Source organism: Diachasmimorpha longicaudata, chromosome 1 (genome assembly GCF_034640455.1).
Source record: "Diachasmimorpha longicaudata isolate KC_UGA_2023 chromosome 1, iyDiaLong2, whole genome shotgun sequence".
NCBI classification, from domain to species: Eukaryota; Metazoa; Arthropoda; class Insecta; order Hymenoptera; family Braconidae; genus Diachasmimorpha; species Diachasmimorpha longicaudata.
In genome coordinates, this window is record NC_087225.1 from 517055 (window position 1) to 529782 (window position 12728).

The 12728-nt window shown below is 39.2% G+C and overlaps 1 protein-coding gene across 3 annotated transcripts in view; it reads left to right on the forward strand.

Moving 5' to 3' along the window:
* Positions 1–12728, forward strand: part of Ten-a (Tenascin accessory) — a 505103-nt gene that overhangs the window by 192727 nt on the left and 299648 nt on the right. For all 3 annotated transcript variants that reach the window (XM_064132440.1, XM_064132430.1, XM_064132422.1), the window contains one exon: positions 4053–4292. In XM_064132440.1, coding sequence (XP_063988510.1) covers positions 4064–4292 — 229 coding nt within the window. In that variant the 5' untranslated portion in view covers positions 4053–4063. The remainder of the gene's footprint in view (positions 1–4052; positions 4293–12728) is intronic.

Here is a 12728-nt window from a genome sequence, read left to right on the forward strand (position 1 = left end):
AGAATAATTAACTCCCTTTTGGTTATAACTAATCATAATTTACCGAAAATCCATAATATACGTGGGGGAATGTCACCAAAGAATGTTAGGAATTGAATAAATTGTGGTTGGTGTTTACTGCGAAAAAAATAATCATTCCATCGATCAAACCGACAAAAAATACACAACAAAATCGACTTTTTAATAATAAATGAACCTCTATCAGTGCAATGACGCATATTCACAGTTTATTATGTGCATCGAGTTTCTTTTAATGGCGATGTTTTACGATTTTTCGTTGTTGACTCCGATTTTTTAGGGGAGAATTGAGCTTCACTGAGAGGGGTGAGGGGAGGGGTGGTCTTAGGGCATCTCAAGACGACAGAATGTTGGGGATTGTGACACCGGAGAAATTTGGCGCAACATCAAGTCGCGTAAGGAGATTTATGATTCCTCAGTTTAACGTACCAGTTACGGAACATTTTACGGTGGTAAATGCCAGTGCCATCTCGAGAATAGTAATGGGTGATGACATTTACGACTCGAGAACTTGAAATTTGAATTTGTAATCGCGGATGCTCAGCATTATTCATCGCATAGCCATGAACATTCAGCTTATTTTGAATTTCATTTTTCCTTCTGCTCAGATTTTTTGATAAGAGGTCAGAGGGTAGGGAGGAGGGGTGCAGATGGGGATACTTTTTGTGGGAAATATAATGTGCTAATCACTGCATGCCAGTCTGCATCCGTTTACTCGGAAAAACAGATCGACGATTTTTGGGTAAAAAAAAATGAATTCGATCCAGTGAATTTTGAGATATTCTCCGTATTATTTTACACTAAATATTAAATATCTTTATTCCAATTATGAGATATTTTATGGAACTGCCGGAATTACTACTGAATATTCCGTAGTTTTTATCTGAATCATCTTCGAAAAATTACGTTACCGTCACACCAAATTTCCCACGTGATTTCGTAATCGCTAAGCGAGCGAGTGCCGTAATTTTTACTAAATATTTCTCCCCACGCAGTCCAGTCGAGATTAACTATTGCCCATTTTTTCTAATAAATATTTCATACTATAAAAAGAATGAGAAAATAATCAGATGATAAAACACTTTGAACGCACCGTAAAGATTCGTCGCATTCGTTCTTTCTAGAATTCTCATTATCAATTGTTGTAGGCGAGTAATGTGTGCTTGAAAATCAAATATTTCTCCTTGAGAACATTCTTGTTGAATTTTTCATGTAACATATCATAATAAAACATCCTGATATGCATTAAAATACCAGGAATGTAGTAAAACCCTCGTCAAATCTCCCTTCACAGGGGAATCTCAAAGAGAGGCGAGATTATCTCCATTCGAGGAATGTTTTTGCGAGTATATGTTACTCCACAGCATTAATGTTAGTACTATAATTTGGAATTAATATAAAATTATGATGGATGCATAAGCCTAGAAAGCTTTCAAATACTTTGGACGTTGCCATTTATGTTGACCATTGCCTAATAAAACTAAAAATGTGAAGAAACACTCGGTATTTTCCTGTGTATGACATCCGTGGTTTTATGTCCTGGAAGGAAGCCCTTGGAAATATTAATGGGGTTGTTGCACAGCCACGCAGAGTCAGCGGGTCTTTGTCATGGAGAGACCCTCTAAATCTAGGATCATTTTATATTGTTCCGGGTTATTATATTATCGTGCCTTAATGTCGAGTCAGGCAGAATTACGAGTATGATAGTTTACCAGTTGTGGAGCATGATTCTCACTGTGAAAACTATTTCTGGGGGTTCATGACTATTTGTCTGGCACCTCCCTGAGGTTGACTACTTGGCCAGAGTCGTCAAATGCATGTGAAATGCTCGGCATTGGAGGGAGAGAAAATAATTAGCCTCTGAATGCATATCAACAAACGGCTATTCTGTTCATTCTGCTCTTCATCGGTGCGAGTCAACCCTATAAAAATGACACGGAGGGAAATATTCAGTAAAAATTACGGAACTTGAGTTGGCTTTGCGATTACGAAAGTGACTAAGAAGATTTACGTGACGGTATCGCCTATTTTCAAGGGAAAATTTTGGTACAAATTATGAAACGCTCTGGGAAAATTCTGCGACTGGTTCATAAAATTTTAGGGCACTAGATGTTGCTCGGAAATTACGGAAAAAATGCGATTTTTTTATTGTATATGTGTCTCCGTGTAGACATTAGTGAAGACATCGGTGTCTACAAAATAAAATAGCCCGAAGATTATAATTACCTAAAATACTCCCCATAAAAATTGGAATGAATAATATAATTGATAAAATCTCGTGAGATTTTTCATACTCAGTGTTACCTTCAATTAAATCAATCTCAAAGTTCCCATCCTTTCCTGAAAATTCATCTCACACCCGGCTCACGGCGTGTGAATTGTCAAACTTTGAAATCGAAGTTATTTAAATTTGGCCACACAATACTCGCAGCGTAACCATCAATGGCGTCTTAAAACCCGTAAACCCAGAAAATTGAAAGCAGAACAAAAAATCATTGAATAAAATCAATTAATAATAAGTTTGCGAATTACTGCCACGACGAATCGATACCAATTACCCATTACTTTATCGTTCGACTTTCAATTATATTACGAAACTTAATAATGCTCCAGGATTGGAGAAGATATCCTGGATAATTATACCAAGCACTCTAGGCTCCGCAGTAGTAAACCGTATTATTTGCTTTCTTTAATTGAATTTTGCCTCGGCGTAAGCTTCTTGATACTTCTTTACGACTCCTAAAGCGCGAATATCCTACGACTCTGCTGTTCTAGTTTTTTCCCCCTCTCCCTCATTCCAATACTCTATATCTCTTACCGACCACTTTTCTCTCGGTCATCTCTATCGGATATCGGAGATTCCGTGAATACCATAGTTTGAATAAATGTTGGTGAAGCAATTAAGGCCAGGGATAATTGAAAAAAGTATTAATCCCACTAAATCGATAATCACCAGAGGATTCTCGGGTCTTATGAACTGATAAATAAGGAATAAAAGTGGCTAGTCCGAGGGGGCGGGAAATTCCATTTATTCAAATGAAATTGAATGTGATGATACTACACTCGTGTGAGCCTGAATTAACAATCGAAATTTAATCTGTAAATAACAGTCTCGAGTACTTACAGAATAACAATAGTCACAGGATCTAAAGCACCTTCAAAGCATCAATCGACTGATTCCCCATTGGTTTCAGGCGACTCTAATCGAGTATGTCACCCAAGGAATTTGGAATGGCATTTGACTCTCGAAACTATCTCAAGAAGCCTCAGCTTCCGCTCCACTGGATTGATTCTCCCAGTGCTATCTCAGCTATCGTAATGATAACAGACGAGAAAAGATTTTAATTAAGAGTCACTGAGGGCTGGAGGATCATCACAATCTTAGTAGTTAATCCAGTTTTCTAATGATCCAAAAGTTATTCCCGTATTCCCTGGCGTAACTTAGTGGTCGATTTGGAAGTGGGTGAACGGAATTGATTTGAATCTAAAAAATGGAATTACTGATTACTGAGGTGATTGGAGAAAGGTGAATGATTCGAATGTCTAGATTAATTTCCGAGTAATGTATTGTGGTTATCAGAAATCTACTTTTAGGAGTTTTTCATTGTTTTGATAGAGATTGTTTGATGGTCTGGAAGTTAACGGGAAATATCAACACCGGAATAGTCGTTAACTATTAACGGATCCTGGTAATAATTGAGAAACGACGTTTGTTACAAGTGATTCATTTTCCAGTGATAGAACAGATTAATTATGACAAATTAAAGGATTGTGTTTGTAGGTTGGAGTCCGTTTAGTTTCACCAAAATTCATTGATTAATAATTAACCAGTCGATTTTTATAAACTTCATTTGAAATCACATTCGTCATCCAAGTGAGCCATTCATCAACTATCAACGAATAACAACTTTCATGCAATAATATTCAGCTCTATCATCTCTTAATAGTTAACGAATTTTGTTTGACGGAAATGAATAGTTCTATCAGTGTAATAACGACCGAATTAAATACTGATTTTACTTACAATTTTTTAGATGCCTCAGTGATGGATAGTGACGGCACTCTGGGCCGTGGTCATGCCAACGGGGGCCGTGGCTTGCGCCGTCAGCGGTCCCTGGAGTGGCGAGAACGGCGCGGATATGGAGCTGGTGCACAATCTAGCAGTGACGAAGATGACAACACACGTCATGCCGTCGGTCCAACTTCAACTGGACCACGTGGTGCACGTAGTCCAGGTCATGTGTTTGCTTCACTTCTAGTTCAGCAGTACAACGGTGAGTGAAACTATATCTTCCCTGAATTTTTCCCCAGCTATCACGAAGTACGAAAAATTTCCCAAGAACGTAAAATACGAGCCATTGGAATTTTTCGTCATCATCGAACACCACAGAACGGAATTTACTCCCCTTTACGAGTGAATAAACTCACCCTGTTTTTCATCCAAAGACATTGACAGCATGAGTGAGCTTTCGCATATCAAGTTTCCAGGCTCGTGCAAAGCAATTGTCTCTGAGCTACCAGACATGGCCCTTTGTGGACGTTTGAGTGAGTGTTTATCGACTCAGTGATGCTCTGAGCTAAAGATGAATATCTCTTAGGGCCATTTGCGATTAATATAATTGGAGAAAATTGGGGGGTACGTCTTAGGGTGGGTTTACATTAATTTGAGTCTGCAGTAGGCTCACGAAGAGAAAAATTTAACTTTTTATAGTGTGATGAGGATGACAATTAAGATTTCTTTATCGACTTGGAGAACCTTTTATATTAACCCCGTCAAAATTCAGTCTAATGGACGACGAGGAAATGGAGGTTACATGGTTGATGCCACAGGTCACATGACGGAATCCAACGTCGGTAACAGTCGGATATATTCGGCGCTCATCTTGGACCAATTACAAATGGTTAACGAAAACTTGCTTTAAAAATTTATTTAGATATACATTGTTAAAGGATTTCTATCAATTTTTCCTTTATAGTTAAATAAAACATGATGGGCAGTCAGCAGGAGAAAATAGTATAGAGAATAATTTTGAGCGCTTGGCAGGATTAATAAAAGGACTATTTGGCAGAGCTATAATTTTTCAGGTATACACCAATGACCATCTTGTTACTCAATTCAATTGAATGTCACTCGCATGCGCATTACCGCTCTATTCTCCATAAAATTTCCCAGGGTCTCATATCAACATCAAAATTCCAAATATTAATATTCTTCAAATTACATTGGGAATCCCCTCCGAACAACAGAATAACCATCCTATTTTGACCCGGAAGTCTGGCCCAACATCAACCAATAATCCGCCAACGCTGTACATCAACCCCCTGACAATGATTCGATGGATGTGGTAACCGATGGCAATGAGTTATACCCACTAAAACTCCTCCATCATATTCCATCAAACATCTGGACAAATTCGCACACTCGGAAAGATCAACACTTCTCCACTTCTTCTGTTTGTCCATTCGTTCTTTCTCCACTGCACTCGATCTTCCCAAGTTCTCTTTCCCAACTCTTTATGACTGTTTCTCTGGCATCAGCTTGCTTCAAACTAGCCCAGGATCGATGGTACACTTGATGAGTAATGAGTTCCATCGTATTCATGAATTAAAAGCATCTTGCAATTCCATATTTCATACTTCAACAAACTTTTTAACAACTTCTGTGTTCCATTACACGTGTGTACACATCGATTTACCTTATCCCCTTCCCTTCCACGTACCCATCCCCAGAGTCGTCTTCCTCTTCAATTCTCTGCCCAAGCCTCCCCTCTCATCTTCCACGTCCGTCTGCATTTGTTCCAATTCACTGGCCACCGATTACCACTCCCTCTCGCTACTATTCCCCCAAAGCCCTTTCCACTTTATACTCATTCCCGTTCTTATTTTCCGTTCCTCCTTCACCATGACATTTTCTCTCCCTTTCCTCCCTCCTCACCGCCCCTACCCCCGGCCAACAACTCCCTGCACACCGGCTTTTCGCGCTCGCGCCAATGCACAATGTCGTGTAACCACATCCGAAGTGTATCGATAGACACTATCCGACAACGACAACAACTATGTCGTGTACCTTGGTTACAGCACACGATAGCAATCGATAGTCATTTCCGGGTACAGACTGAGTATCTTTAGAACACCGCGGGGATATTCACTCGAAAAATAAAACGTCTTTGTCGATGGGCCATGCTGGCAACAGTTTTTTATTATTATAGATCAATTACACGGAGAGAAAAGTCGCAGGAAAATTAGTGTCAAAACCATAAATTATGGAGTACTTTTTCTAATTGATGATGTGTGGTTTCGTAAAATTTACGGAACAGGACTATAAAATTTGGAAGTCCATAATTTTTTATTTGACTTTAAATGACAAATAAATTTATTTATTTTATTGATTTTTTTAATTTGTTTATTTTATTGTGCCTTTCTTCATTTTTTACTGTGCCGCATAAGAACGTTTTGTTAAGTCATTGTGATTGGGTAACGATGAGCGCCGACTATATCCGATTATTACCGACGTCGTACTCCGTCATGGGACCTATTGCATCTCCATATTGTCGTCGCATAAGACTTTGAATTTTTACGAGGTCGATATAGAAGATTTCCTGAGGCGATAAATAATTATGCTGAAGATGTGTCCTATGCATCGATGACCCTAAATTGTTAACGTAGGGAACGAGAATATTTTTCATTATCCCATATCCTTCAATCGCGGACGAAAATTCCCGAAAATCTCATCACCCAGACAATAGTAATTTTGATGAAACTCTGATGACCATCGAGCTATCAATGGTTCATTGATGTTCCAGGCGTGAAGTATTGCCACCCTCGGAGCTGTCGCGGAATGAACATAATATTACCATCAGCTCATTACCCCACCGATGGTTCGTATCACGCTCAACTGCTCCCTCGTTTCGAAAACATTGAACGATATTTTCAACGGGGAAATTTCCACTTTCCCTGGACAACCAACGTGTGTCAGGGCCAATAATTAACTATAAACCAGGTTTGATTATCGTCACAATCACCTATGGCCCATTAATGTTTCTTTTATGGAATTTTATGGAGGTAATGAACTGGGGGTCGCTCGATTGGTTTCATACTTTATCATGACAATTTCTTCTTTCTTTTTTTAATGAAACGATAAAAAAAATTCATTTGCCTGAGAGAAGGATTTCATTTTCAAAATTATTTTTCTACGTTTGAGTCAATCCCAGCGGGAGTTAATTAGTTTTCACTTATGATAATCTTATGACTTTTGAGGATGGCCAACTTACGCATGAGATTGAATAAACTTTGAGGGAAACTTCAAGAATATATGTGTCATCATTATAATTCTACATAATTATTGTAATTATTAGAAATGGAATACGACTGTTCGGGTTGATAGACCCGGAGAGAGAAATTAAAAAAAAAAATTAATTCTTCTCCCAAAAGACTGATTTAAAAAAATAAAAGTCATTGTTTATTGGGAGCAAAACAGCTAAAGATGAGCACAGGACGATTCCAGATTCTATTACATGCACTATTTTTATAATGAAATTTAAATCACAGGATTATAAGAGTGACTTATATATTATTATTTGAAGGAAGACACTCATTTTAGAGTAATTACTATTCGATTTCAGTTCTTGTTGAATTGTGTGGTCTAAGGTGAGTGAGAGAATGCGTCATTGTTTGTCATTGTAGAATGAATCATGTCCCAACAAATTTCGTAATGGACATTTCTTACGGAAAAGAGGGCTGATCCACCCTAATGTTCCTAAACCGTTGGCTCGACTAAAAGCCACAACTTTGCTGGTTACCCAAGGTTTGGGATCTGAGTGGGATGTTTCAATCCCATGCACTAGTCCTCGGAGTTCCCCCTCTGAACGTCTCAGAAGAACCAAGAGGAAGAGATCAGCGTGTGTCCTCCACTAATGGCCTTTCTCCAAGGCAGACATCGAGTTGTAAATTTCTAAGAGTGAGACAAACTCCCGTACCCAATTAATCTCTAATTCTTTGACGAAAAATCATCAAAATCCAGCTGGAAATACATATGCATGTGTGATTGCAAGATTTGCAACTGGTTCAGTAGCCATAAGCGGCTCATGGAAACACGATGGTAAGCGGGTTTCTCGTCCCGGCATTGGTCCACTATATCGTACACCAGGCGCCACCGCAACACGGTCCGACACAGGATGCCAGTACATACGGACTGTATATTATGTATATCCTCGCGTGCTACTAATAAATTTCACAGACATAACCACCAACACATTTACGAAGAACCTCCTATCCGCCACTTCACACCACCTTACGGGGGAAAATATGGTGGACGTTGAGGTGTACAAAATGCAGATAAAAACCCTTTCTTTATAAGTGCAGTGAGAGAAAAATTTAGTAAAATGGAACGATTATTTTTTAAGTCAACAAATCAATGTTGTTCAATGGTGCCAACGGAATAATTCATTGATATACCCAAATGTCTCGGTACTTTTGGAGATTAAACTGGCCGGGTGCTTCAATCGTTGATTCTGAGGCCTCCAAAAATGAACCTCATGCTTCGAAAAAGTGAGAGTTCCAATCGATCGTTTATTGGTTCGTATTCTGAAAACTTGTTGGAGGGGTTGGCAATGGAATCGCACGCAATAACATATTTTGAATGGGCTAATAAAAAATAATCGTTCTCTTCACTAAAATTTAACACATTCCTCAACGCGAAATTCATCCTTTATTCCCCATTAATCCTGAAAAATCACCTCAATTTTTACTCAACTAACCATTCAATACCCATCACCGATCATTCCATCCTGACAAACGCTCCCCAGCTCAACAAAATCCTTAAATCCCCATAACCCAACATCGAGTATTTCTAATTCAATACCACCCTTCCCTAACAGTTACCGCGCCTCATTAACATCCACCAAATTCTTCTATCATCAGCCCAGTATTTTTTCCCTCTATAATATTCATCGTCCTGAGATAGGATACGCTGCAGACACTGAACAACTCGCCACTCAGTGATCCATTATCCACGATAATCACTTCAGCTCGAGAGGCGTTTATCAATTTCATACGTAATATCATGCCACGAGCATCATAACTGATATCAAAATCGAGGTAGATGAGATAGAAAAGCACCAATGTGCATGGACCGATGTTGTCGAGGGTGTGCACCGGTGTTCCAGTACACAACAAGGCGGTACTGGAGACGACTGAATCTCTGGCATCACCACTTGCCACTCAAGCCAGGCGATATCATGTAATCGAGTTGTCAGGCAAACTACCCCCTTACCGTTGGGGTATGCGGCTTTCGGTATATGGCCAAACTACTCCTTCTCCCTGGTACATGTAAGGGGAGAATGGCTTGAGAATGCGTGTACACCCCCGTGACGTAAGCGTATATCGACGTAGACGCTAAAGGCGCGCCACATAGCCCCTAATGCATGCGTTATTGCGTTACGACCATTTAAAACTCCACCGCCCCCTTATCAGCAATTTACCATCGTCGTTGGCTTACTAAAGATGGAAACGGGTTGAAACAGACTTCGGTATATGTATGTACACGGGGTACTGTCATTATGCCTGTATGCGTGCGATATGGAAACCCTAGGGGGCTTCTTACGTACCGCGTTCTCGATCGATTCCCGATTCTGGTGCAATTAAAATCGAGAATTGTTTCACTCGCGGGTGGAATATTCATTATTAATGGGGATATGTTGCGTGTGCGGGGATGAGGGCTAAAATGGAATCCAGGGTGGGGTCTGGTGCGGGGGAAAGCGGAACTGCGAATTTTGATTTTTTAAATTAGAGGGGGGGAATTTTTTAATGAAAATTATCTTATTGGATATCGAGGTCGAAATAAACAAACACTTGGAGTGTTTTGAAGACGGAGAATTATTACTAAAAATTATAAGATTCTAGACAGTCAAGAGGTACTTTACTGAACGAAGACTTACAATCGACTGACTAAACAGTACTAGTAAGGCCCACGTTAAAGTCCTCTCCAGAGGGCAATATAATTTCTCCTCCCACACTTAACCCTTGGACTTTTCTTTCCTAACCATCCCTGGTCACCAGATGTATTCTGGGAAAAACCCGCAATGAGAAAGTCCCTCTGGGACTTTCCTCTTTTTTGTTATAACATAAAGGAAAAGTCCCACAAGAAAAATTTATGATAGACTTATCGAAATCAATAGGGCACATTTCGTCAAAAATTGGTTCCATCCACAGAACTCTGTTTGTTTTTAATCGCTTGTCCCAATATTCCAATACTTTCCAATAAAATATCAAACTAATCCGTTCGAAGCAGATCAAATTTTCCTCGCGAATAAACAATTCATTAAAAGAAAATTAACTGTCAGGTTAATATCCTCTTCCTCGAAAAATCCGAATCTTGAAGAAATTAAATATACATCTCTCCCCAATCCACCGTAAATGAACATCAAACCCATAAAAAAAAACTGAATTTTCAACCCCCGGTGTATTGCCTATCTCGTACAAATCTCACTTCTCATTCTATTCCATCTTTAATGTTCAATTTCTCGTTTTTGTTTATTACACTAACAAAGTACCGGGCTTATGCTTTTGGGAGAGCACAGTGACTAGAATATTCGTTATTTCCAGGCAGTGGGTAGACGAGCCTACCATCTGTAGTATGAAAGCGCGAGGAGCTACTTAATAATTCAAGCACAGAATACTCCCAGTCTCGAAACACCATGTGTAAGTCTCGATTAATATTTCAAACGTCAGCAGGCGCAAGAATGGGTGGTCTAGGGGGAGCCAGTGCAGGGGAGGAATGGATTAAGGTGGTTTTGGAATGGGTGGGGGGCGGCGGGGCGATGAGGGACAAGGGGCAAGGGGGAGAGGCAACAGCCAGAGAGTGCAGAGAGCTCGTAGCGACTGACCAGTGTGAAAGCTCCGTTGGACTTCTGAATGTGAACCTCATGGTTACACTATCCCAAGCGTTAATTATTCGCAAAGGAAATTTCAGATCCTAGGGATAATTCATAATACTGGGTCGTACGAATGAAAACTACATGGAATTATTCAAGTGAATATGAAAGAAAAGAAAAAACATAAATGTGAAAGTACAGGAAATCGAGCTAATGGAAACATCAAAGACGCAGAGCTTTTTTTTTATTACGTCTTTTTGTTCTCTCGTTTTATTTGTTATTTTTATATCCTACTTTTTTTTATATAGCGAGTCCTCTCGTTATTCGGTCGTTCCGAGAATTATCATTTTGAGGGGATTATTTCCGCAACATTTTCTCTCGTACTGGATATCCAACCGGCGACAATAGACAAAACATAAAACAGTCGGTTGGAGAGAGAGAAAGAGAGAAAAAAATATAGTGAAATGGGGGAGGAGAAGTATACGAAGTTTTCACGTCGTAGGAGATCCCCTTTGCGTGATATATTGGAGGGGGTGGGTACGGTATATGGTCGCTTATACGGTTGGCTATCGATATGAAATTCGATGAAAACTTCTTCTATCGTATCACATAACAGCCCTCAACTCGGTGAACCCTGTGACAAAAGAGAGAGGGCTTGTGAGACAACTATTGCAGGGAGGTCGAACGGTAGTTTCGATGCGATGAGACGTTGCGTAAGGGGTAGAAAGGGTGGTTGGGGTACTGAGGCCACTGACCGGTGTGTCGCCAGTGGTAAGTGCTCGCATTCGATGCAAATCGATGACGTTGATAATAAAATTCTATAAGTTGGTGGGATAGTTTTTTGCAAAGACTATTTTCGACCTTTAGAATGTAAATTGGGGGATGTTTTGGGGGTGAATTTTTTTTTGCGAGGGGAGAGAAATCGTGTGTTCTTATTGGTGGGGTAAAGTTTCGTAATGAGGGTCATTTTGTTGTTGACGACTTGTAGGGAAGTCATTTTTTGGTTTAAGGTCGTAATTAGTTATTGAATTTTATTGAGAAGTGATGGAAAATTATTATATCGTAATCATTATTAGCCCAAAATCTTCAACAGCAGTTCATTTGCGACTATTGAAACTGGAAATTATTGATAATTATTTAAAAATTAAAACGCGCATTCAATTTTGTCAATCTCCGAAACATATTATTCATAATTTTACTTGAGTAAAATTAACTCAAGATTAACTTGTGAATCGATGCAACACAAGACTCAATTCCTATTCAATTTTTGATCCTAAAATTGTAATGATATAAATTGAAATAGAAAATGAATATCAATTTTAATTCATCACAATGAAAGCCCTCATTTAATTCACCTGAAAAAATGCTTTGTAATTTCACTTTTTTCCATTCAAACGATTAAAAAGTTTGCAATTTCAACGTATCATTTTTTGTTAATGGCCCTGAATAATTGGAGTCCGTTATCATCATCCAAATGAACGCTTCGTTTTTTCTCACAATTTTTTCTATCGCCATTTGTTCTTTATCCTACAAGTTCATACAGCAAAGACCATATCTCCATAACATTTGCCTGTCTCCCGTGGAATTAAAAATGGTAATTTCCCGGCTTTTTATCTTTTTATTTTCCCCCTCTGCCACCCATGGCGACGTTGCCAGTGACAGTAACTCTGTTTCTGATCCGACATTTAATTTACGTCAGCATGGAAGCGAGCTTTAGTTTTTTCCTCTTTCCTATATGACAAACATAGCACCTTCTGTTTTATATTTTACCTTCTCTACCTTCTCCCTTCGTTCGCCTATCGATGAGAGCATAAAAACATTGAATGTCAGTACTGGGCT